At 37.0% G+C, this 27,692-nt stretch overlaps 1 protein-coding gene across 1 annotated transcript in view; it reads left to right on the top strand.

Moving 5' to 3' along the window:
* The first annotated feature begins 308 nt into the window (after window positions 1–308).
* LOC121427919 (ABC transporter G family member 9-like) overlaps window positions 309–27,692 on the top strand; it is a 36,785-nt gene continuing 9,401 nt past the window's right edge. Inside the window, exons 1-9 of the mRNA XM_041624496.1 lie at window positions 309–446; window positions 1,043–1,215; window positions 2,653–2,758; window positions 3,884–3,984; window positions 13,231–13,392; window positions 14,235–14,328; window positions 19,929–20,203; window positions 20,787–20,942; window positions 23,911–23,968. Of these exons, the coding sequence (XP_041480430.1) occupies window positions 311–446; window positions 1,043–1,215; window positions 2,653–2,758; window positions 3,884–3,984; window positions 13,231–13,392; window positions 14,235–14,328; window positions 19,929–20,203; window positions 20,787–20,942; window positions 23,911–23,968 (1,261 nt within the window). The 5' untranslated portion in view covers window positions 309–310. The remainder of the gene's footprint in view (window positions 447–1,042; window positions 1,216–2,652; window positions 2,759–3,883; window positions 3,985–13,230; window positions 13,393–14,234; window positions 14,329–19,928; window positions 20,204–20,786; window positions 20,943–23,910; window positions 23,969–27,692) is intronic.

Here is a 27,692-nt window from a genome sequence, read left to right on the forward strand (position 1 = left end):
GTTATTTTCCAATGACAAATCATCGATCGGTTTGGTTGGTGTGACTGATGCATCTGTATTCGTTTAATGTACGGTCGTTGCTGAGTTGAGTCACGTTGCAAATATCGTTTCCAAATATAACCATTTCAGATGTAATTATTTTGCTGATACATTTGAATATTTGCCTACATCTCTAGATGTCCGGTCTAGATGTTATATTTCTTTAATGCTAACGCGTGGACAAGTGGTTTGTTCGATATAAAATCTTACAGGGTCACGGGTTCGAAGTGACACATTCTACATCTATATAGGAAAGAAGACGCGTATTAATATGGACTATGATGAGAAAGACGATTCGACTTTGGAATTCAGGAATGTCTGCCTGACTTTAAAGGATAAAGATGTCTTGAAGAACGTATCGGGATCAGCCGAACCGGGAAAGCTTCTAGCTTTGATGGGCCCTAGTGGTAAGAACTTTTAGAAAATTTATGATTTTTTAAACTTATGCAAGAAATAAGTTTAAGAGGAGGAGGAGGAAGAAGTAGAAGAGGAAGAAGAAGAAGAAGAAAAAGAAGAAGAAGAAGAAAGGTGAGGAGGAGACGGATAATGGAGATGATAAGGAAGAGGAGGGAAAGAGGGAGGAGGAATAAAAGTATAAAATGATTTTATTTCAGATTGACAGAAAGGAAAAACATGGATTGAAAACGAAGCAAAGCACCATCCCTTTTTAGACGAACACAATTATTTTTGCTCTTTGCTGCATCATTATTTTTAATGTTATTTCCGATCCATGAGTGGCATATTTGATTTCCTTTCATGTTATTCTCGGATTTGGGTGTGGGTGTCAAGTGCGCGAGGCCTCGAGTCAGCATGGTCAGTCAAGTTAATAAAACGCAGCCCCCACCCCCTCCTTCTAAGGGGGGGGGGGTGGAAGTAACGTCGATTAGGTCTGGAGAACAATCTGCTTAAAATAAGATATTTAAAACTTGACTATGAAATATCGCCCACATTTCATTCCTCTATGGCCCACCTCTAATAATATAAATCAATTATTTTCATGAAGGAGCTGGAAAAACGATGCTACTCACCGCGTTGGCTGGTCGCTACCAAGGGACACAGAAGGGTCAGATACTGCTAGGTCAGAAACCCTTAGACAAGACATTGAGAAGGAAAATCAGCTTCGTTCTCCAGGAAGATGTCTTCTTTGACCAACTGACTCTAAGGGATACTTTAATGGTATAATTATTCCATCATTTACATAATTTGTCTGTATTTTTTTTTCATTTTGTGTAACCTTTTTTCTATGGAAGGAAAGTATGCACTTTTTTTTAATAGAAACTTGTGATTCAGATTTATTTTGGTAAAGACAGCAGTGGCATTGCTAAGGTACTTTGAAAGGCACATAGGGGGTAACTTAATATGAAGTAATTGTGACGTCATGTCCTTCCTTTGGTCCGTTCAGGGGAGTCTGTGTACTTATGTTGCATGTTGAATTATTATGCACAGGGGCCGCGGAAGCGAGGGGGGGGGGTTCAGCCCCTCCCCAACTTTTTTTTTCAAAACTGTGTACTAAAATCTAAAAATGACCATATGATTGTGATTTTTTACATCGTCAGCCCCCCCCCCCCCTCCCTACTTTGAAAACCATTCCGCGGTCCCTGATGCATGCCATATTGTAAACCATAATAACAGGCAAGATATCAAGGTAAACAGCGCAAATATCAATACCTTCTAAATAGGATATGTGTTTTCAGGTTTTAGCATCATTCCTGTAATCAAAGCACCCAAAACCTTTACCAGCTTTTCTATTAAAGCTGTATTTTCTGAATAGCGCATGGGAACGACCTGTTAATTGTGCTCCTAAAGGGGCTTTCACAATTGCTTGTACGATGTTTGCTATCAATATTGGTCACAATTATGTTGCACAGAAAATTACGAGTTGTAAGCAGTCGCACCACCAATTGTGAAAGGGGCTTTAAATAATCCTGGATTATCCAATTATGAGGAAATGTTTACATGGGTGGTGATCATGGACACCCCCCCATTTCGAATTTTGTACAGCTACTTATAGGAGTGGGTCGCCCCCCCCCCGAACCCAAAATCGTACGAAATCGCCGAACATGTTTTATTTTGTTGTTGTTGTTTGTTTTATCATCTTTTTTATGTAGATGCAAAATAATTAATCAGTTTAGGCCTATATCACAATTTCGTTGACATTTATCAAAAATGATATTTTTTTGAAAGTGAACATGAAATAGAATCATGTCAGTTCAGTGATATTGAGTTTCATGAATTCAAATTTTGGCATCACCATGAGATAGTCAATGGCCAAACCGGGGGGTGGGGGGGGCAGGAGGCCAAGTATATTGAATTTACATTTTTTTAAACTGATTTTTTTTTCATTAAAATTCATCAAAAGTGTGCACGAAATCCTTAAATTTTAATTTAGAATATGTATAAGCGCCTCAATGACAAGATCGGTCGCTTCGCTGCCTCGATCGAATGTTTATTCGTTTTTTGTGCGTCTTGCCCGGGCCCTGGAGCGGAAACAAAATCTGCGTACTGCCTTGATCTAAACAAAGCTATAAAATGAATTCAATAAGATAAAATGAATATACGGACAGCAATACTAATGGTACAAAATATTATGTCGTTTCTCAAATCTCTATTCAGTACACAGCCCAGCTGAGGTTACCAGAGAAAATGCCAATTGAGGAAAAACGCAACAGAGTGAAGAATATCGTCAAATCTCTGGGACTGAGAAAATGTCTTAATACAAGTAAGAAATTTAATTATACATCGACCTCACTCTTTTATAATCAACCGGAAATTACTAATTTTCAGAAGATTCTGACTAGATTTTACCTTTTATTGATTGATTCTGTCCGGTCCAAAATTGAATGAAACTAATACGGAAAATGAATATAAGTTAGTTAAGAATTACTGTACACGATTGGACTCATTTGAGCAGTAACGTAATAAGCCAAAAATTAGAGGAGCCAGACATGGCGTGTGAGAAAAAAAAATTGATAAAGAAAAACACCTTTAACTAGATTTTGACATTTAAATATTCAGAAATTGTATTTTATTTTACACCTTTTCCTTTCCTTTTCTTTCTATTTCCCTTTCCTTTTTTTTTAGTCGTAAAATTTTATTTTGGGTCAATGGCCCCAAGCCTTCCCTCCCACCTGTACGCCGGTGCCAGTGCAAAGGGGGTGGGGGGCTTTCTGTAATCTGGTTACACTTCGCAATTCTGAAGGTTCGTAATTCCGAAGGTTCTTTATTCCGAAGGCGTGTAATTCCTAAACACGTAAAAAGCCTATACCTCGATGTTCGTTGATCCGAAAACGTAAAAGGGTTCGTTAATCCGAACATTTGTGGCGCTATTCCGAAGGTTCATTAGTCCAAAAACGAAATAAGGTTCGATGTTCCGAAGGTTCGTTAGTCCGAAAACGAAATAAGGTTCGTTGTTCCGAAGGTTCGTTAGTCCGAAAACGAAATAAGGTTCCTTAATCATTACGTTTTCGGACTAATGAACCTTCGGAATTACGAACCTCATTTCGTTTTCTGATTAACGAACCTTCGGAATTACGAACCTCACTTTGTTTTCGGACAAACGAACCTTCGGAATTACGAACCTCATTTCGTTTTTGGACTAACGAACCTTCAGAATTACGAACCTTCGGAAATACGAAACCTTCGGAATAATGAACCTTCTTAATATCCGAACCTTCGGAATAACGAAGCTTCGGAATTACGAATGTATGCGCTGTAATCTACCCTGAGGCTTTGAAGAAGAAAAGCCTGTTTTTGATAGGCAACTGTTCAATGGATGGTCATGGCATATGTGATGAATTCGCGCCAAGTTCACCCCCACCCCTCTGTTTTTTTTTCTTCTTTACAGAAATGGGTAATTCATTGAGCAGAGGTCTGTCTGGAGGTGAGAAAAAGCGGGCAAACATCGGCTGTGAATTACTCACCGATCCTGCTGTACTTCTGTTAGATGTGAGTTATTTGTGTGTTTTTATTGATTATTATTTTTTTTTTTTTGGGGGGGGGGCTGGTCGTAAACATTACTCTTTCTGAAAAATTTTGGCGCATAGAAATAATAATAATAATAACAGCTGGATTTATAAAGCGCTGCTACTATTATCCCGGCTTTAGCTCGAGCCACCATCACGGGCGCTCAGTGCATGCAAGGAATTACTCCTGCCCATTCACCTCACCTAGGTCGAGTGCAGCACAGTGTGGATAAATTTCTTGCTGAAGGAAAATACGCCATGGCTACGATTCGAACACACGACCCTCTGTTTCAAAGGCGAGAGTCAGAACCACTAGACCACGACGCATTCTGCATTCACTACATTTTGCCGCACTCGACCCAGGGGTGTAAATTGGTATGTCAGGAATCCGTTCTTAAAATGCTTGTGCGTGGCTGTAAAAAGCTGCCGGGCTAAGTCCACTGTAATAATATCCAAAGTCCTTTTTAAGCGCAGACCTTTATCGGATGGACCTATTATGTTACGAAGGGATCTGATTGGGGAGGGGGGAGAATCTTACATCTACTGGATATTCTTAGTAAAAAAGGGGAATGGATACCTGAAGACAAGCTCCGGTATTAATAAAGGTCAAGTCCACCCCAGAAAAATGTCGAATTGAATTAATAGAGAAGAATCAAACTGGCATAACACTGAAAATTTCATCAAAATCGGATGTAAAATAAAAAAGTTATCAGTGTCATTTTAAATTTCGCTTATTTTTTTCCAAATAGTGATATGCACAACTCAGTGACATGGAAATGAGACGGACAATGATGTCCTTCACTCACCTTTTGATTTTGTTGTTTTTTATTGTTTGAATTATACAATGTTTCTTTTTTACATTAATTGACAATAAGGACCAACTTGACTGAACCATATAAAAAAAATGCTTATTCCACAGGTTCAGGGAGGATGTTGTTTCACTTGACAATGAGGAGAAAATCTGAATATTTGTTGTTTGTTGAAAATTAATGGCGACCAGTCATATTTGACTATTATCGCCAACTCGTTAGGCCAACTATTATTTCTTTTCTTTTTTTCGACGTGTCTTTAAAAAAATCGTTCCTCTCCTTCTTTTTTTTTCTTTTCTTTTTTATATTATTATTATCATAAAGACTATCGTATCTTACAGGTTACCGCATGATCCCGTCCTTTCTAACGACACCGTCCAGACATCGTCCTGTCTCTCCGGTGTAGACAGGGGGCTCCCTTTGGGATACTCTATAGTCTTGAAACTCGAAAAAGAAATAGAAATAAAAATGATAGAGTCTTTTCCCGTGAAATGATCTCGCATATACCAATCAAATACATGTATGTCTGTTTTGCTTTGTATAAAAATGATAAAATTTGATATGGGGAGGTTAGGATGATTCGAAATTTATGGGGCATCCAAAATAAGGGCTTTAATAAATGGAATGGTGCATTGTTAAATCAAAGTTGTAAGTTAGATGAACATGGAATTAGTAAATAACCTACATATATATACACACATGCATATACATATTCTTTTTCCTTTCCTTCCATTTCTTCATTTTTATTATTTTCCTTTCATTTATTCTCCTCTTCCTTCCATTCTTCTTTTTTCTTTTCCCTTTTCCTCCTTCCTCTCCTTTCCCTTTCTTTTCCTTTTTTGTTAACTCTTTCTTTCCTTTGTCTTTTTTTTTTTTTCTCAAAATGGATAATAAGCTCTACTGAATACAAGGCATATAACCTAGAGAGAAAAGAGATATATATTATTCTAAAACTAAAGTGAACAAGGACCATCATCTTATATGGTCATTATACTCATATAAATGATATATATACACACATGTGTATCTACATGAATAAATATACTAATCAAATATATATATTTCTCTCTTTCCGCCACGGAAAAGAAAAAAAAAAATCCTATCGAATTATTCTTTTTGGAAACGTTTCGTTCTTTGAACGAAACGGACCAGTGCATTTTGGACACCAGGGTCCCAAGAATTCAGGAGCCTGGGAATTCCCTCGGGATCGGCGATGTCTGCCTCGACAAGAAGCATCGACCTTTCAATTAAATACTTATGACATTTCACAATATAGTGTTCAATTGTTTCTTTCTCCGGACATGAATTGCACTGTCCCGTTGGGTGTATTTTCATTCGCCAGAGATCTTCATTTATAGTAGGCGGCAAGTAGTAAGAATTCCAAAAATTTTCTGTAGAATCTGATTTTTTGTGCTATTTCTCCTATTTTTAGGGTGCTGAATACGAATCTGCTTGTTGCCAAATTTATAAATGCCGTCTTCGACCGTTGCCATGGCAACCGATTAATTTCTCAAAAATAACATGTATTCCCATGTAAATGGTAGATAAACATGATATAAATTAGCCAAGAGATTGAATTCAAGGTTCCGATTAAATACAAATTAAATGTAGAAATATTTAAGATCATCAAAATAGTTCCAATTAGCCCGTTGCCATGGTAACGGCTCATTTTTCCTCCAGAAAAGTAAAAAAAAATTATTTAAAGTTGTATAATCTGTTTTTTGTTTCATTTTCCCTGCGATTAGGGTGTTAAACATAGGGAGTGATTTTGCTAAATGTATAAATGCACTCTCATTCCGTTGCCATGGCAACCAAATAATACCTAATTTGGTAAAAAAAGATAACATGGAAAAAAAAGATAATGGCAGGAAAGACAATAAAAGCTACTTAATCTACATGCGTTGGGTTTTTCCCACTCATTTAGAACAAAAACTACATAAGTATTTTGCATGAGATTATTGGAATGATAGGAATTGATGTTGCCTTGACAATGCTTGAATTTAAAAATATATATCAATGTTGCAAATGGCCCGTTGCCATGGTAACATCTTATTTTTCTCAGAAAAGTACAAATTTTGATAAAATCATGTAGAGTCACGTTTTTATCCTTTCATTTCCACTAAGTTTAGGTTTCTAAAAATTAATATGGTTGTTGGTAATTGTGTAAGCACCATCTCAGACCATTGCCATGGCAACCAAATACCAACTTATTTGGTAAAAAATAACCTGTTGAAAAAGGTAATGGTGGGATGTACAGTAAAAACGAACTAATCTACATGCGAAAGGCTTGACCCATTAATTCAATTTTTAAAGCAAAATTACGGTAAGTATTCTGCATTAATTAATTAGAATGATAAAATTGATATTTCCTTGGCAACGCTTGATTTTATAAATAAATATCAATGATGCAAATTGCCTATTGTCATGGTAACGGCTCCATTTACACCAGAAAATAACAAATTTTAATAAAAATATGTCCGATTATTCTTTCATTTCCGCCAAAGTATACATGTAGGTTGCTAGACATTGCTAGTTATTGATGTGCTTGTTGCTGTTGCTTTGATAGTGGTTAATCAATTTAATTTTATATGATAAATATCAATGTTGCAAATTGCCTGATGTCATGGTAAACATCACTCGCAAAGTTCCCTCCTGCAGACTTTTCAACCTGAAGAAAGTAAACTGTGAGCAGTTTTCCATAGATCTGGATACATATCTTCAGAACCTCCCTGCACTCCCTACTCATTACGACACATTTTTAGAGCTGCTGAAGAAATCATCAAGGAAGAATATTCCACAAGGATGCCATACAAGCTATACTCAGGGCCAGCAGAAACACCAGATTCGGATCCTTGGGAATGATCGACTGTACAAAGTCCCAATCTACATGTAGGTCCCAAGTTACCGCCGGCCAAGTGGCCAGCCAGCTCCTAGTGAACAGCCAAGGTAACCCACGAAGTTCCAACCTAAAAGGTTGGGAATAGCCTTCCAAGAGTCATCTGGATTCACAAGAACTTTCAGCATGAACGACTTGCGCAATGCTATAAAAGCAATGAAGATCAGCAAGGCAGCTGGATTTGACGATGTCCTCGATCTGTGAACAGATGAAACATCTTGGACCTGTTGCACTCCATCGGCGGCTTGACATGCTAAACTACTGTTTTGAGTGAAAGCATAATGCCAAACTTATGGAGGAAATCAAGGGTAGTTGCCTGACTCAAGCCAGGCAAAACACCAGCCAGTCCAAAGAGCTACAGGCCAATATCTCTGCTTTGTCATACAAGATCTTTGAAAGGCTCCTACTCCACCACATTGCTCCCTTGGTGGATGAGCTCCTCATTCCAGAACAAGCAGAATTTAGGCCTGGAAAGTCTGGTACTAGTTAACTGCTGAATCTGACAAAGTACATTGAAGATTGCTTCGAGGAAGGGCTGATAAAAAGAGCAGCCTTTGTTGACAACATTGAAGCTTATGACACAATCATTGAATACTCACAAGGAAAGTCTTTGAGATGACAAAGGACCTTAGCCTGACACAGACGATTCAGAACATGCTCTCAAATCAACGGTTTTCTGAATCTCAGTGGTTCCAGTAGCATGGCTGACACACAAAAGGTTTCCCACAAGGAAACATATTCTTTATCATCTACACAAATGACCAACCAATCCACCAAATAATGAGAGCTACCTGTCCGCTGATGACATTTGCATTGCTTCACACAAACAGTCCTTTGAAGAGATGAAAAAGCAATCAGCGATGCTCTGGTAGGCCTGACTCCTTACTACGTTGCAAATCATCTCTGGGCAAATCCAGAGAAAACTCAACTCAGTGCTTTCTACCTAAAAAAACAGAGATGCAGATCAGTAACTAAGGGTCAGATGGTATAGAAAATGGTTGGAACACACCAGTAAGCCAATCTACCTTGACGTCACCCTAGACATTTCCCTTTCCTACAAAGAACATGTTGCCAAGACAAAGGCTAAAGTTGGAGCAAGGAACAGCATCCTGAAGAAGCTTTCCAACACAAAATGGGAACAGGTGCAAAACCATCCGTGCGACAGCTCCTGCTCTTTGCTACTTGACTGCTGAGTATGCAGTCCTCATCCGTTTTAGGTCATCACATGCTGCCACGATTGATACAGCCCTGAATGCTGCTTGCAGAGCAATTACTGGCTGCGACAAAAACAAGAGCAGATGATCTCTAGCTACAGTGTGGTATTGCCCATCCACACATCAGAAGAGAGGTATCAGCATAGGTGGAAAAAACAAGCAAGAAGATAACCATCTTCATCCACTCTTTTAAGTATGAACCTGCCAAAAAACAGACTCAAATCAAGATGTAGCTTCCTTCACTTGACTAAATCCCTTGATGGCTCTGCTCATAATCAAAGGGTCACCCTATTGTCCAACCACCTACAGTCTGTGGTCAACGCTCAATCTCTCCAATGGACCTAGCGAATCGCTTCCCAGGTTCAAGTGAGGAATGTGTAGTGTATAGATTTTTTTTTACCATTTGTGCTCCAATAAATTTTATAACGAAAAAATAGCCAGTATGCCAATTTTTCTAAGGGTTTGTGAAATTTGGGAGAATTCAGCTAGAGACAATTTTGAGAATATTTTTGGCAATTTGACCTAGAAATCTGACAAAAATAATGATTTAGGGGTAAAGTTTTTTTTAAAACTTGACATGCAACATCTATTTGCTAAATTGAATTACCCCCAACTTCTAACTCCAAGGTGGCTGCCAATTTAAGGGTCACAAATTCCATTTTGATAGAGAGTTGTTCAAAATATTTATTTGGGGGTTTTAGAGTCAAGAAATCAAAATTGGGGCCCTGTTGTACAAAGAGTTGCGATTGATCTGATCAATCGCAACTATGCAAAGCCAGCAAAATCAGCATATCAAATGTATGTTTGTTCAAAAAGATTTCTAGATATGAATGTATATCTGTAAAGTCATTAATTTCTTAACAATTTTGTGTGATTTCCTTTGTTTACAAAGGACATTGTGCAAATTTTTCATAGAAAAAATTATGACACTGATGAATTTCCATAGAGTTACGATTGATCAGATCAATCGTAACTCTTTGTACAACAGGGCCCATTTACATTTGACACACTGACCTTGCCTTTAAAACGAATGGCGGTCGGTAGTAATTAAAAATGGGTGATGGGTTTGAATTTGACGTTCCTCAGGGTTTTGTGCTGGGACCTATACTTTTTTTCTCGGTATTTATTACCACTTGGGGACACTTTGAGGCACAATAATGTTGAATTTGATTTCTTTAGTTCCCAAATCTCCAACTAGTTTTCACAATGCTATTGTATTCAGGAAATTAATGTATCAATGATAAGAAATAAAGTTAAGCCTGCTCTTGAATGAACAAAAAGTCCTAGACATATTCCTGCCCATGTTCATTTGTTAATTGGTAATTCTGAACCTGCTGAATCTGTTAGAATTCTAGGTGTTGAACTTATCATTGATACATTAATTTCCTGAATACAATAGCATACCGGAGTCGACGGAATATCTTTTCTCTTGCTCGGTCTAATGAGCAAGTCGGTGATTGTAAGACCGATTTTTGGATTACTTTATAGTGGGTGTTAGGGGAGTTTTGCCATCTAGACTGCCATTGATTAAAAGAAATTATCTTTAAAATGTTATTCACTTCGGACGTACATAAGTAATTTGTTATTTCTATGGGTTTATTGAGAGCTGCTTTGGCATGAAAATCAGCACGTTCGTTACCCAGTATTCCACAGTGGGAGGGGATCCATTCAAACCTAACATCAATATTTTTCAATTTTAGATGGGACAAACTTAATAGTATTTCCGAAATGAAATTTTCCTCTTTGTTATTCTTTAATGCCAGTAAAGCACTTAAGGAGTCTGTGAAAATAACTGTACCTACATAAAGGTTATCTAGCTGGTGTAGCCAATTAAGGGCAAGCATGATACCTGCCAGTTCGGTTCTGTAAACAGAAGTACCATCTGACAATCTCTTTGATTGTTGATAAGAGATGATAAGAATATTTCATGTTTTATATAATAAAAAAATACAAAAAAACAGTGAGTGGATGATGTCATCAGTCTCCTCATTTGCATACCGACTAGGGTGAGCATTCATGTATATCCGTCTTGTGAAATTAAACAAAACTTTAAAATATCATAACTTTCTTATTTTAAAACCGATTTTGATGAAATGTTCAGTGTTATGCTTTTTGGAATCTTCCCTTTTTACTCAAATCAACCGTTGGGTTGGACTTGTCCTTTAACTCCTCGTTAGGAGAAGTCAATCCCTGGTGACTGATCATGATAGTATAGGTTCTGGTTGGTGAGGTTAGACAACTGTTCAATACTCGAGCATGTTATGAAGGTATCGTTGAAAAACAATGGCCTGGTCTGGCCGCTTCCTGGCTTGATCTGTGCATCAGTGTTGGTTAGGAACACGCACAGCCTCGATGTTGTTGAGATCATCAAGCTGCAGGTTAATGCTCTATCCTGTGCCTTTCTAACATGTTCCCTAGCAGCTGCCCCCGACTTGGGACGGGCTGCGGTGGGTTGAGCGCTTTTGTCCCGGGAACCCTCCCTCTCCAGCTGCTGGAACTGTCAGGATATCTTATTGTTTCAGTATGATTGGTCATGTCTGGTAAGGCTAGGTATCACCAGTGAATGCCTCTACTTTACCAGGCAGTCACCAAGACTGGTAACCGCAATGTAGGATCTGCATTATGGAATATGGCGAAACGAATGCAGCCTCCATTCAAGGAATGGCTGGTCACATGGCATGGAGTATATACCTATCCTTCATGACAATTTTGGTTGGGTTGGGCATCCTCCTGGTTTTCTCCTATCGGAGGGGTATATGGTCTTGTGATTAGCTCCCAACTTCCGAAGGTCTTGTTGTTTCTTGACAGCCACGAAGTATACGTAGTGCCACTCTTGACACAGCATCCAGTGCAACCTTGATTTCCTTTTTTGTCAGACCAAGGAACTTGAGGCAGGTCTTCAGTGATTGGCCGGTAAAACCTCTAGATCCCACTTCAACTGGGAAGTAAACAAGTTCCCATCCTGCTTCTTTTCCTTCTCTGATGAGATCCTCATATTTGCACTTCTTTCTGAGGTTTGCTTGAGCCATGTTCTCCTCTGCTTGGACTGTCAGTTCTACAACTATTCCTACCTTCGTTGAAGGTGAATAAATTATAATATCTGGTCTACTTGACGTGGTGATTATTTCTGGAGGGAAGGCCATTGGTATTTTGTCTTCATCCTATACCACCTTCCAGTCACTGCAGTTCTGGATTTGTTCTTGTTTCTTTCTATCACCCAAGAACTACTGAACAGGGTCCCGTAACTCAAAGCTTAGCAATGATCGTAGAACATTTTTTTTTCTACAATTGATTGCATCGACCACAATGTACAATCAATCTCGAAAATCAAGCGTACGATTACTTGCTAGGCTTTGTGTTACGACATTGTCATAGACGAACTGGTGATTAGACGAAGTGATGATTAGACCAAATGGTTGTTAAACGAAGTGTTGATGAACGGCATGGCCTTAAATGTAATAAGAGGAGTTGGTAGTAGACAAATTAGCAATTTATCGTTCATTTATGTAGCGTATCAATTTTGAATGCTTGTTTGTTCAGCATAAGCATGCTATTATATCAAAATTTTGTAACGTTACAGATTTATGAAAATAAAACCTATATGAAATTATAAATCATGTAATCACACGCTCTGGTCTCGTCTCATGTAAAAAAAAATCAGCGTTGAATTTCAGTTTAAGTCGTCATAAATTTATTTAAATATAGCAGCTATAATCATCGTACACTGTAAAAACTGTGGTGTTAAAACTGAAATCAATTGGTGTTAATAGAGGACCATACCCCGAGGTGTTAAAATAACATCCTAGAGATTGAACATAACACCAAAGAGTATAAATGTAACAACCATATGTGTTGTAATAACACCTATAGGTGTAAAACTAACACCACCAATTTAACACCGGTGTAAAATAACTGGTGTGGTCCTCTATGTACACCGATTAACACCACAGTTTTTGCTGTGTAAGTCCCGTTATTATTTTTGTGCTTTCATATTTTAACTTGTACATTTCTGTAGGGCTTACAAAGTCATGACTAAACGGCTACTGAGTTCACTTTGCCGTTCGTCTTTTTCTCACCTATGTAGTTCAGATAGTTAGAGCTCCCAGGGTAGTTTTCTCTCTGTCCTCCGCCATCTATTCTCGTATCTTTTATTTAATAGATTAAACAAAAAAGGAATATGATGACAGTTGAAGAGTTTTTGTTACTTTGTTTTTGTTTAACTCTATGTTTGCAAAGTCTTAATGAAATGGGAAAAATTATGAGAAATCTTCCGTTATCATTTTTTTTTATATTTTAAACTTGACAACCAGGAACCAACATCGGGATTGGATTCTCACGGAGCGAGTGAGCTGATTATGATGTTGAAGAAGTACGCAAGGCGTTATGGGAAGACTGTAGTAGCATGCATTCATCAGCCTTCGAGTCATACATTCAGAACATTCGATAATCTTCTTCTTTTATCGGATGGAGAGGTGATGATGATGATGATGATAATGATGATGATGACGACGACGTCTGCATGTACAACGATGATAATGTTGTTGATGGTGACTATGAAGATGATGAAGATGATGGTGGTGGTGGTGATGTGGTGGTGATGATGATGGCAATAATGACGAAGATGACGACGACGACGATGATGATGATGACGATAATGGTAACGGTGACGATGACGATAATAATGATGATGATGATGATGATAATGATGACGATGGTGGTGGTGGTGATGTTGATGATGGTGATGATGATAATGATGATTATGATGATGATGATGAGCATAATGATAATGATGGTGACAATGATGATGATGATGACTATGGTGATGGTGACGATAATGATGATAATTGTCATTATTATTGTTATTATCATTATTATGGAGTATGGTGATGCTAGTGGAGTTGTTGTCATTGGTGATGATGATCATCATCATTTGGAATAACATAACTTTAAAAGGTATAAAAGGTTAATGGATCGTCCTGTCGGCAGCGCTGGGGTACAAATTTCTTGTAAATTAAGATTATGTTGTATGTACTTATAGAATGTTCTTTTTAATTGAAGTGCAACGATATGTTTTGTATACTTTGATTATTTTTATGACGAATAAAAACTGCAAAGATAAAAAAATAACATAACTTTATCACCTTTTGTAATAATATGTTAATACTATCATATTTTTCCTATTATTGAATTAGCCAACAACTGATTACAAAAGCACATTTAACAAACCCAATTTATCATGAGGCCTAATTGTCTCTAATATTCGAGCATGTTTACGTGGTAAAGTAAATTTTGTTTAATGTATGTATCCATTCAGGTTATGTATTTCGGACAGGCTGGTCGAGTGACTGATTATTTTGCCCATCTGGGGTTGCATTGCTCTCAGCATTATAACCCGGCCGACTTCGTTAGTAAGTATCCGTAACAATCAACGTGACAATCAAGTTAATTAATGAGACTTACCGCCCTCGATGCATCATGCTTGACTCATGACTATAATGTGCATGATTGATTTAGACACCTAACATTGATTTTTAAAAAAGAGAACTCATGCTCCTGGAGCAAGAGTATAAGTTTCCAAATCCCTTTGTATGTCATAAAAATCTCAACAAAAAGACAATATTTTTAGAGGAAAATATGTTTTTACATCACTAAAATGATATATTTCAAAAAATTTCACAATATGATTAATCTCAGAATGTTAAAGATTCTTCGTACAATCAGGAAAGAAAATTTATAACAATTGCACATGATGAAACGATTTTGTCCTTCACAAGAATGAACCAACAATCCATTGCGAATTTCCAATTGAGTAATTGCCAAATTGGGTATTGAAATTGGTGGGGTTGGGGGGCGCTAATTTGTTAAAACATTGTTCATGAAATCTCATAATAGGCTACACATTATTGTCCACTGTCTCAAAGTGATTCAAAATGCTATTAGTGTTATGAGACAGATTTCATGCAGTTTACTCGAATGACTTTCTGAAGACAAACGTGCATAGTTTATACCTAATTGGTGTATAGAGCGTAAAGTTTGGTTATAAAAATCATTTTCTCGTCAGTTGATAAAATGAAAGGGTCGCGGGCGGAAAAAGAAACTCTAGTCCGGGCCGCTCGCCTGCAGACCTGGGAGCTGACGCCTCTAGGGTCCGAGGTTCGAACCGTCAGTGAGGAAGTCAGTAGACTGGAAGAAGGGCAAAATTCGATTCACTTCAATTTAGGTGAGTGCGACACCCATCTTATTTTCCCCAGTATCAGAGCCAATTATTATTCTCATTATCATTCTTGAATAATTCATAATGAACATTATATGGGGACGGAAAAAGAAACATAGAGGAGAAACATAGATCGGTGAAAGTTAAAACAACAAGTGCGTAGCCTGGACGGGGGGGGGTGGGATGCGCTGGGTGCACGTGCACCCTCCCGCTGAGGCAGGGGAGTTCCGACACTGGCTAGCGAAAACGAAATTTGCACCCCTTCCGCTTTCATTAGCAGATTTTTCCAAACTTTAGTTCTACCTCCCCAAGATAAACATCCCCATACAATCAAGTTTCACCTCCCCAGGATGTGCACCTCCCCATGCTCAAACCAGCCTACGCCCTTGAACAATATTGAACAAACAACAAGAAAGTAATTATTTTTGTTGAATTGTGTGGAAAACCCTTATACCATGTATACTTATAATCCTTATGGAGATTATGATTATGATCACAATAACAAATGATAACAAATATAATATTGGCAAAAAAAAAGCTGCTGAAAACTGCTTATCTAAGAAAAGAGAGCCAATGGAGTAAATTAGAGAGTCAAAGGGGGCCTAAGCTTTTGATCCTAGCAGAATCTTCGTCGGAGGCAAAATACAAACATATAAGTGAGAACAACCATAATATAGACCACATTCATTCAACAGCAACACTAGAAACAAAGAGGCAAAAATAATTTTTATTGATAAAAAAAAATAGTGTTTGATCAAAGATTGATATTGGAAGGATGAATAGATGGCTCGCAATTTAATTTGAATGTATTGGAATTCATTACTATGGTCATTATTTTTTCATTCACTGATATGTACGTTTTTGTATATACTGTATGTTGTATAAAAATTATTTTTATATTTTGATTTGTTAACTTCTTAGTGGAAAATCAATTTTCTTTAATAATAGACAATAAACGTGATAAATGCTTATCATACTTATGTTCAAAATTGACCACCAATATATCGATATCGTGATATTCCTTGCATGCACTGAGCGCCGGTGATGGCAGCTCGAGCTAAAGCCGGGGTAATAATAGCAGCGCTTTGTATCCTCAGGCAAAAGGCGCTTTATAAATACCGCTATTATTATTATTATAGGTTTTCCCGTCCAATTTCGTCAAAATTTCAACCGATTTAATGATGTAATAGTTCAATTTGCAACTAATTCGAATGACCTATGAGATAAACATTTAAATACCCAAATACTTTATTTGATTTAATCATATTGGCATGCGATTTCATGGTTATTTCATTTAAACAAGTATAAAGATCGAGCAAATTCAAATAGCCGAAGAGATGTTTTCAAATTCGCAACGGTACCCTCCTTGCGAAGGTTTAGGAATTCAAAATCATTAATATGCGATCACTTATAGGATATGCACAGTGTTTTTCGTTTTTATTTTTTTACTTCATTTGAATGATTATGGAAATGGGTTTTACTTCTTAATTGGATGTTTACCATTATACTGAAATGTATCATCCATCTGAAAAAACATCATCGGAACAACAAATCGTTTTTCCACTTTCATTCAACTATAGAATGTGGTCAATACCATGATACCCATCCCTTCCCCAAAACGATTTAAATTATATACCATTATGTAAAATAAAAAAGAACAAGATGATGAAGAAAAAATACCTACCATTGGCATACTAGGTCATCGACCCACTCAATGGCGGATCCAGGGGAGGGCACAGCCGACTCGTGCCCCCCCCCCCTTTTAGAGGCACAATTATTTTTTTTTTTCGTGGACGGAATACCCTTATTCTTTGGTTAAAAATCTTTTTTTTTAATCGTCAAATTCCTCCGGAAAATGTGCCCCCTTTTGGGAAATCCTGGATCCGCCCCTGCACCCACTCATCAATCATTAAAAGAATAAGCGTTTACAACCATATCCTATAAGTGTTGCATGAATTACGTCTTTATCAAACATAATGGAATAAAATGATTCTAACTGAAAAGATCCGCAAAAAATAGAAATATAGGGTAAAGTTTGAAAAAAAAATGAATACAGAAACATGATATCTGAATTTGGAAGTTTAAAGTGCAAATATGTGTGCCGATAAATGAAATTGAAAATGGTGTTTTCGGCGAAATTAAACGAACAGTTCGTCGTCGCGAAATTAAATGACACCTTAGGGCCATTAATTTGAATAAACTTCTCTCTAAATTGAATTTCTACAAAATTCAAAGGAATGATATAGAACGGAATTGAATGCTAAATGAATGAAAATGAACTATGTGTGCAGAGGGTGGACGAAATATTTCGAATTTGAACGTCCTTTCATTAATTTAATTGCAACTCTGATGAAATTGGACGGGAAAACCTATATTATTATTATATATAGTAAGAAGTACTCCCCCATTTGCTCCTTATACATAATATGATTAAATGTCACATTTTTTACTAATTAACTCAGATTTTTATCATCGCCATGAGAGTAAAAATTTCTTAGAGGAGAGAATCACAAATTCCTTATAGAAATGAGAACATGACACGTGGGAGGGTAGTCCTTATCGCTTGTTACAATCTACTTGGTAACCAATTTGAGAAGTACAGTGATCTCATTTTCCAAACAGCACAATTTTCTCATTCCTTATCCAATTTCTTTCACACTTTCAATATTCTGTCTTTCTTTATTTTTTTCTTTACTATAGTAAACTTTCTTTATTACCATGATGGTTGATATTCTCTGAAGTAGTGTGCGTTAACTTAAATATATTATCAAGTTTCAATTTAAGTTGGATTATTGTTGTTGTTATTTTGAATAGGCAAACTAGTCAGTTTTGAATATTGTTGCCTTGTAAATTTGCTTTCCTATTTTTTTAGCTTTGCGTCGTTTTAATCTTTGATGAATGCCAATGTCATTACCCTGTGAATTTCCAAAAGAAATACTGGGATGGGGGCAATTATCTGATAGCACATTACCAAGGGGGGGGGGCATCAGGCTATTTCGATAGGACAGCAAGATGAAGATGACATGAAGATGACGTCACTACTTTTTCACCGAAACGACAGGAGTAATATTTTCATGACCAAGCCCCTCTTTTGGTATTTTTTTCCTTTCTCCTTTCTTCCTGTTTTTTTTCTCCTTCCCCCTTTTGATCAAAATCATTGTTTGAAAGAAAAAAAATATCACATGGGGCGACCCCTCCCCAATGGCACCCCCTGTATTACGATTACGAGCATATTGTAGTTGTGCGCCAGTACACTGTAAAAAGTGGCATTGTTTGATTTTTTATAGGACGCTGAACATTCCAGTCCCGGGGGGGGGGGGCAATTCCATTCACGAGTGGATACCATGCGCGACCATGGGTTCTCGAAAAGCACCCTAAAACACGTAATTTCCATATTCTGAAAATGCACCTCTGAACAAGTATTGGCGTGTGAAACCCTACCCTTAACATGTATTGGAAACAAAACGATACTCATGGCAAATATTCCCTGAAATGAACCCCCAAACAAGTACAGGAACGTTTTATTGTTACGGGTCCTTAGGTCGTCGGCTTTACCTTATTTGGTTTAGTACGACCCCATCTTCTACACCTCGCGCAAATCAGACTCTAAACACGAAGTGTTGGGGCAAAAAGGACATCCTTTATAAAACATTTTTATTTTGTTTTATCATCCCTGCAAATGCGACCCTAAACACATAATTTTCCGAGCGAAATAGATACCCTTTTTTCATTATTTTTGTGTTTTTGACACCTTTATCACGTTACGTACGTAACGTGCCCTATCGTGAAAAGGACATCCTTTTTACGTGTTTTTTTTTTGGTCACGCATGGTATCCACTCGTCAATGTAAGTGCCCCCCCCCCCCGGATTCCAGTAGATGTTTTAATTCTTTTATAAATCAAGGAAATTTTTTAGTTTTAAAAAACTACTGTAATGTTCTTATATAGTAAACGGCGTTGTTATGATAATCATAAACAGTGTTTTGACTGTGTAACTTTAGACAGTCTGAAGAAGACTCTTTATAAATCTTTTTAATCGTATAGCATAGAATCCAAATCATGTGGCAGGTATATACGCATCTCTGGTGGTTGACGTTACTTATTTATGGAGAACATTTTGTTGAGAAGTTTGACATCAATGAGCAGAAAGGAAATACGAATGTTCGAGGGGCGCTTATTCTAGAGGAAATATAAAGGCGTGAGGGTGATTGGTGCTGTTGGTTTGGTAGTTTGGGGGGGGAGAGGGGCTTATGCAAAAATGTTTCAAGAATTTCAAAGTGATGACTATATCGCCATCCCCTGATAAAGAAAGAGGACGGGGTCAATCGGTGGTTGTAGGAACTTTTTTTATTGATATACGGGGGCGTCTTGCGGTGATTCAGGAAATTTGATTTACATTGGGATTATTTGCAAATATGAAAAACATGTGCCCGTCTTCTTCCAAAGCCCCACATGTGTTTGAAACCACTTTTCCGATTGAATTGAGAGCGTCACATACTTTTTTCTTTGAGAAAAATCATATTTCGAACTGGTGGCCTCTAACCGGTACATTTTCAATCTTTCCCCATTCGATATTTAAAAGATATATTTCTTTCCTGTATATATCGTCTACTTCGTGATGTAATATTTTGTAATTGATAATGTTTTAAATTCAGAGAGGAAAATCAAACTTTATGATTATTACAAGACAAGAAAATATCGAATCTTCGATTCATTACGCTCCTCCTCCCCCCCCCCCCTCTCCCCATCTTATCTCCCTCTCCCCCCTCCCCTATTCTTCTCTCCCTCTCTCCAGCCCTCTCTGTTGATGAGATCCAGCCAGGCCCAAGCCCACGTCGTTCCATCTTAATGGCCCTCCCCGGCCTCGGCTCCCGGTACAAGCAATCCAGTGGGACGGGGGCGGTGCGCCAACCTAGGGGCGTCCGGGCCTCTTTTGCCCAGAGCGGATACGCCATGCAGCAACCAATGGTCAGTAGAATGTCCATTGCTGGACTGCATGACCTTGAACAGATCAGGGAACATTTCAAGGAGGACAACAACAATAAATGGCCGACGAGCTTCTGGCATCAAGTAAGGATTGCACAAATTAAAGCTTAAAGTAAAAACAAAATAAAAACAAGACCACTCCATTTTGGCCAGTTTCCTCTCATGTGAGATGATCATTTTTTATTGAATTCCAGAAAGAAAATGTGTGTGCCTAGCCTTAATGCGTTCACTGCATGTGCCATTACAATGGCTCAAATATTTGATCTCGTAAATAGATTTCCGTTTCAATTTTATAATTATTCAAATATCAAATAGTGTTTAAAAAGGGAAAACATCGATATTACAGATAATAGGTGAAGTAATATTCAGATGATTTTAGAGGTAGTCCCTTCCCATCATGATCATCTTAATCTTTTTCTTCTTGATTATTTCCAGATCGCTATTAATGATGAAAAGTGACATCCAATTATCATTATCTTTTTAATCTGGTTGCTGATAATAGCAATAAACTTCTAAAGAACAAACAATTTGAAGAACCTAACCAAACTTGCATTTCAGCTTTAATATGTTTCTATTTTTCACATTTCGATATGTTTGAGGGCGTAACCAAGTTTATACTCTGGTTTACATTTAAAAAAAACTTTTTTATCCTTCACATCATGATTAGGTTTGCACGCTATCTAACCGTAACTTCAAGCAATACCGAACCATCATCCTATCCCGCCTGGAGTTAGCCCGTCATCTTCTTCTTGGATGCTTCATAGGGGCCTTCTATTTCAGGGTGGATCACATCGAAGAGAGGATACGGGATATTACCGGCATGGTACGTGCTTATAGGGCATTGGCGGCGGAAGGAAAAAAATTTTTGGGGTGTCTACCTGAAATTTTGGGATGGACACATGTAAAAAATTGGACAAGTGCTCCAAAAATTTTTGACAAGCAAAAAAAAAAAAGGTAATCAACCTAAATTTTAGGGGGGACAACACACGTTTCAATGGGAGTCCACGTGAATTTAGGGGGGACGCAGAGAAAAAAATTGACAAGCAAAAAAAAAAAAAAAAAAAAAAAAAAAGTTAGCAAAAAAAAATTTAGGGGGGACGGTCCCCCCACCTAAAATTTAGGGGGGGACACGTCCTCCCGTCCCCCCCGCTTCCGCCGCCTATGCTTATAGGGCACACATGAGTATTACAGACCCCCATTCACTCACGTGTTATATCATAGCTCATCAAAAAATCATTAAAAATCAATCCCTCAATAGATTTTGCTTTAATTCTCTGACATTAGTCAAAATTAACAGTACATTAAGACTTGATATGTTAATCAGGTACGTGCCCAGCTCAATCAAAAGTTAAATGGCCTGAAATAAAACTATCCATAATTTCGGCCAGTTCATTGCCAGAAAAACCAGAACTGCATTGTGGGTAATAATAATTAAAATGAAATACAAAAATGCAGTCTAGCCTCCCCAAACGCCTTAATTATGAAAGAGTATGAACATAGCATTATCCCTTTCGTTTTTCTTTTGATATACAAGCATTTGATCTATTTTTAATGAATTATTTTAATCAATAAAGTCATGTGATCTTTACTTACGCCTGTCTGGCATGCTTTGCGCGCAGATGAATTACTCTCGTGTGCCCTATTGCTCTTCAGATTCATGTTCAAGATCCCGTCCAAAGAGATGCGTTATTAAGTATATATCTCTATGATCCCGTCTAACAAACAGTTGTACGATCGATCCCATCAACCTTAATTCTATGGAAAGCCATCATTGTCAGGCGCGGGGGCAAAGGGGGCCCAGTAATTAAAAATTAAAAATGCGTCATGTAAAAATACCATAAAAGTGTAGGTAAAGACCTTTTTTTGCTTGTCAATGTTTTTCCGGGAACGAAATATCCTTAATTTGTGGTTCAAAACCCTTTTTTTGGGGGGGGGTTGTCAAAATTTTACTCCCGAAATTCCCCCCCCCCTTTTGGAAAATCCTGGATCCGCCAATGATAATTGTCATGATATTTACTACAGAAATTTTAAACAATGTCCTGTGTAAACAAAGAGAAGCACCCTGAATTTCACAAGAAAACAATGAATTTTTGAATAAACAACATATCTAGAAACTATTTTGAACAAACATGCATTTCAGATGTTCATGTTGCTGGCTTTCTAAAGTTGTGGTTGATTGGATCAATCTCAACTCTTTGTAAGACGTGGCCCAGGAGTATCTATCATACTTGAATGGGGCATCTACCCTGAAAATAAACTGAATTACCAAAAGAAGACAAATGGGACAAAAGCATTGGTGAAGGTTTGATTAAAATCCATCCTAAAATAGGAGATATAATTTAAAAAAAATTAATATCGATGTCATCAGCGAGCAGCTCTCTGGTAGCCCAAGTAATATAGATTCCATGGAGGATAAAAACATTTTTTCTTATGGAAGGGAGAATGGGAAAATGTGTCTGATAAACATATCCCAGTAATCCCACGCATAAATATAATCATTTTTATTTTTATTTTTGATATTTGTGATTGTGATTTTTTTAAATTTAATAAAGAAAAAGGAAAAAGGAGAACAAGGAGAAAATCATGAAGATACAGAAGGAAGAAGGGCATGGTTTACTCAATACACCCCCTGTAATTCAATTGAAAACAGACTGATTTTTATCATGTTTGCGCTCCAGTGGGCAAAACACCCTTGTGACGTCCCTGGATCTACTCCATCAATGGTGTGTAGATGGGGGGGGGGGCTTGGGGGCATGCCCTTCCCCTAAAAAAAATTGCGAGCAACTTCGTGGAAATTTTACTTCAAGCGCTGTGTCTGCCCCTCTAAATGTCTGGATCATCACTTATTCCATAAACATAAGTGAATAGTGAGAGATAGAAAATCGATGAAAGTTTTAACGAAAATCTATCAGGTGGAAGGAATTTTTACCTTTTATTTTGTGATATAGGGTCTAGGGTTAGGGTGTATAAATATAAAAGACAAAAGAAGGGAGAAGAAAAATTATATGTATAAAAGAAAGAGTATAGAAGGGTGAGGACGAGAAAGAAGAAAATGGGGAAATTATATCTTTGTCATAAATCAGTCAATGTTTATCGAAAGCTATCAGTAAAAAGTGGGACAAAGCATCTTAACCATGTTAACAGAACAACATTAAGTTCAAATTATGAAAGATGAATATTAGAGAATGAGAAGATACGATCTGAGTCACGTAAAGCTAGACACGCAATGGAAAAACTTGCTGGAGTGAAGGTCGGAAGTTAATAAAGAAGATGAAGAAATCGTCGCCCGAGATCTTGAATAACCTGCAGGTCCCTGGAACGATTCTTTGGAAGGTGAAGATGATTCTGGTCGGGGAATTTCTGCCATTTTATAACTACCTAATTTCCGGGGGAGGGGTGCCTATGGTGAATAAAGCACGCAGCACCCACTGGCAAATCGCGGGGGTGCTTCAGCTCCCCAAGCACCCCCTCTTCACAACCCCGCGCGTGTTAATCTGAATTAATTTCTTTGCTTAAAGTAGAAATATATTGCAAATCCTAAAAATTGAGAATTATTTATCAAATTAAAGGAGAAAATAAGAAGAACACGTGTAAATCATTTATCATGGAAACTGATGTAAGGTCCTTATATCGTAAGGACAACTGATGAAAAGTATGTAAGTATGATATCTTAGTTAGATTGTCCTACATGTATAATTCGATGTGATTTATGATTTTTTTTTTCGCGCCTCCAGCTATTAAACGAATCTCCACCTTTTCTTCTTTCCTTTTCAACATATGTTTTTCTTCAGATGTTCTTCATTATTGTATATTGGTCGTTCGAGTCCATATTTGGTGCTATTAGTGCATGTAAGTATAATAAACAAGGCAACAACCATGACTATATTTATCTATATTTCTCGACTTGACTAAATCTCTTTAAAAATGCATAAATCTTACTTGCTTGAATCTTGCATTGGCACATCAAAATTTGATATTTGGTAGCTCATTCATCGTTCTTACAATTACTGTAATAAATTGATAGTCAGAAAATTGAGCACTTAGAAACTTCTGTATTAAATGCCTTTTAATGTTTTAATGATTATTATTTATTAAAATGGAAAGGTGTAATTGAAAGAGTAACCACGTGCGAAAGTGAAAAGAATTGAATATTTAATAGATGAGATAAGTGATTCGCTAAGCAGTTCCTTGAAATTGGACAAAGAAAATGATTAACTTCTGGAATTTTCAAGGATTTACATAAGTCATATGCGTCATAGTCGTGACAGTGAAGTCGTGCCATCGTGAAATTTAATCATGAAGATGAGGTCATATCCCGACATTTTCTTTTTTTGTTTTGTTGCGTGAAACATTACATATCTTTCCATTTTTTTTCTTCAAAAATCTGAAAACTAAATTGACTCTTCCTTTAAAGTGGAAGACCGTCGTTTCTGAAACTTATCTTGTTACAGCGAAGATAATATATTCCTTATGAAATATTAAATCAAATCATGGGAAATGGGAACGCGACGTCATCAGTTCCCTCATGACAGATTCATGGTCATAATTAAACATAAAAACATCAAATAAAAAAAGAAAGTATTCTTGAATAAATGTGTTACTACGTAACCGTTTGGAATACTTTAATTTAAGTACTTTTATCCAATCCATATCAATTTCGGACTAGAGCAGCTTTATAACTGAAAGGTGGGCTTGGCTTCGACATGGCTAATCTGGGCAATGTGAATAAATGATTTGATTTGAGTTGAGTTGAATTTTCACATTATACATAACAAATTATTAACACAACATACAAGAAATATATTTGATTATGATGCATGAAAATATGACAGTGGCAATAAATGAAAGTGAAATATGAAGGAACTTGCATTAGAAAAAAAATATAGCTTGTAAGGTCTGCAGGTTCCTTGAAAATAATTATGAAATTAGCAATTAAGAAGATGGGACTGTAGTGTCCATTCAAAGATACCATACATAATGAAAGTGTAAATAGATAGCTAAGGTCAGTTCACAACGTGTGTCGTAGTAGCAATGACTATAGTATATGAAAGTCAATAAAAAGCTTGTAAGGTCTGCAGGTTCCTTGAAAATAATTATTTAATTAGCAATTGAGGAGACGGGGTAAAGAATGAGAGGAGAAAAACTCAGGCAATGATTTATTGAAGTAGAGACTCGAACACATTAATTGAAGATAACGTGATTTTTGTATGCAAGATACCTTTAACGAATCTGAACCAGACCCTTGATCGACCCCGAACTGGTTTTACCAGGCAAAACAAGATTTTAATGAGTTACAAAATCGGTGCCGAACCTGGGAATGCATGAATTTGTCATTCAAATATTATCTAATTCGAGTAACGCAGACATACAAATAAGGACAAACTTTTGAACCGCAATCGTTCGTGACAATTTCACGTCTCTATGCTTTCCCCTCTACCCGGCCCTTTACATTCTCTATGTTTTTCCCCATTTTCCCCCGCCCCCAAAACCCTCGCTGTCTCTCCACCTCTCTCATGTCTACTCTTCTTCATTCGGTGAGCATGGCAAAGCTTTAGATCAAAAGAACCAGCCAGACAGATAGGAATGTCATAAATGGATGAATGAGAACAGTGCGATTTAATTTTACTTCTGATAAATTGAATGAAAAAATTGTGTCCTTTGATTTCTTTTTAAAATTCCTCACGGTACACCTCCACCGAATTCGTAAAAAGCATTGTTAGGCCGATAAAGAAATAATGATATGAAGGAATGCCTAGCCGTGACGTGCACTTTAGGCAAATAATGAATTTTAAAAAATGCACCTCATATCGTTGTATGTGTGATTTTCTTTTTTTATGTTTATTAACGATCACGAAACCGAAACGATTTGTAAACATTACTAGTCGCAAAAAAATGTCAGTGGAATGATAACTACTATTGATAGAGAAGTCATTTGTGCCTCTGCCATTTTTTATGCCTCCGCAGACGAAGTCCAGAGGGGGCATTAAGCGTTGCCCCTGTCCGTCAGTCCGTCCTTCCGTCTGTCCTTCCTTCAGTCTGTCCGTCTGTCCTTCCACTTCGTTTCCGCGCAATAACTCGAAAAATATTTAAAGTATTTAAAATTATTTTGGTGTGTAGGTAGATGACACCAAAATACAGGCAAGTTAGAATTCGGAGACCGCATATAAAAGGTCACAGCTCATCATAATTATATGCGAGTTGGTTCAAAGGTTTAAATGTGTTCATTATGTATATTATCTTGGTTTCTGCACGATATTAAGTTCAATCATACTGAATGAATATCTGATCGCGTTAAGCAGGGGCATCTGTGTCATTTGGACATGTCAATTTCTGGTTTACCTCTAAAAATATTTACCTCTGCCATTTTTACCTATGCCATTTTTACCTCTGCTATTATTACCTCTGCTATTATTACCTCTGCTATTTTATACCGAACTTATCTGGCCCCCTCAAAATGTTGCTTCATTAGGCCACTATTCGAGTTTTTGACAAAAATTATGTACATGACACAAAAAAATTGAGAACGATCAGTTTTTACAATTCGTTTGGGGACGCATATAATCAACTACCTTGTGGATTTTAAGAAATGAAATCAACATTGATTCACAGTTCCCCACTAATAAACTAAACTCGGGTAATTCAAATTAATTCATTGGTTGTAATATTGGGGTTAAATCCCGGGGTTAAGTCCATACAATCACACAATGTAGCAAAAGCAAAACGACTTTGAATATTCTGACATGTACACAAAATTGATGGTAAGAAAACATTAAGCTTCAGAGCCACTATTTTGTGTTACATTTAGTGTCTCTTTTATCTAAAAATCTAATAGTGATTCCTAATCATTTTCATGAATTTTTCATTTCAATTTCGGTCATTTTTATTGATTAGTTTATATAAGAAAAATACACAATAAATGTAGACCTATTTGTCCTTGTAACTGTTATGGTTTTTATTTTTGGAGAAGGAATATGCCTTATTTTTTTCCATAAGTCATTCGGTTACGTTTAGGGGAAAAAATCCAATAAACATCATATTTAATGCATGGGATTATTGTGAACATTACTAATCAGAGGTTTTGGGAAGGATGTCATTTGAGTGAATGCTGTTTTACTTTCATCTTCAATTTAACTATTCAGTGCCTCTTATTTTGAAGAAGCTCATTCATGAAATTAATTTCCTTTTGATTTGTAATAAACCAGCGATGAATAAAAAAGACTCGACATAGAATAAAACCCGAGTCAGTGGGGCCGAGATGTTTGATCGAGTAAAGAAAAAGAATTATCTATTTTGTTGTCACGATTTTGCACAAAATCAAAGCTATCAAAGAAAATCCCAACAAATTGGTCATGTTGAGAAATATATTGCCATGATTTAAAACACAAATATTTATTGATTTGTTTATTGATTGGTTGTTTTTTATTGATTTTTTTATTGATCTTTTGGTTACACTTCGTAATTCCGAAGGTTCGTAACTCCGAAACACGTAATTTGCCTATACCTCGATGTTCGGTAATCCGAAAACGTAAAAGGGTTCGTTAATCCGAACATTTGTGGCGTTATTCCGAAGGTT

This window comes from Lytechinus variegatus, chromosome 14, assembly GCF_018143015.1.
Source record: "Lytechinus variegatus isolate NC3 chromosome 14, Lvar_3.0, whole genome shotgun sequence".
Taxonomy (NCBI): domain Eukaryota; kingdom Metazoa; phylum Echinodermata; class Echinoidea; order Temnopleuroida; family Toxopneustidae; genus Lytechinus; species Lytechinus variegatus.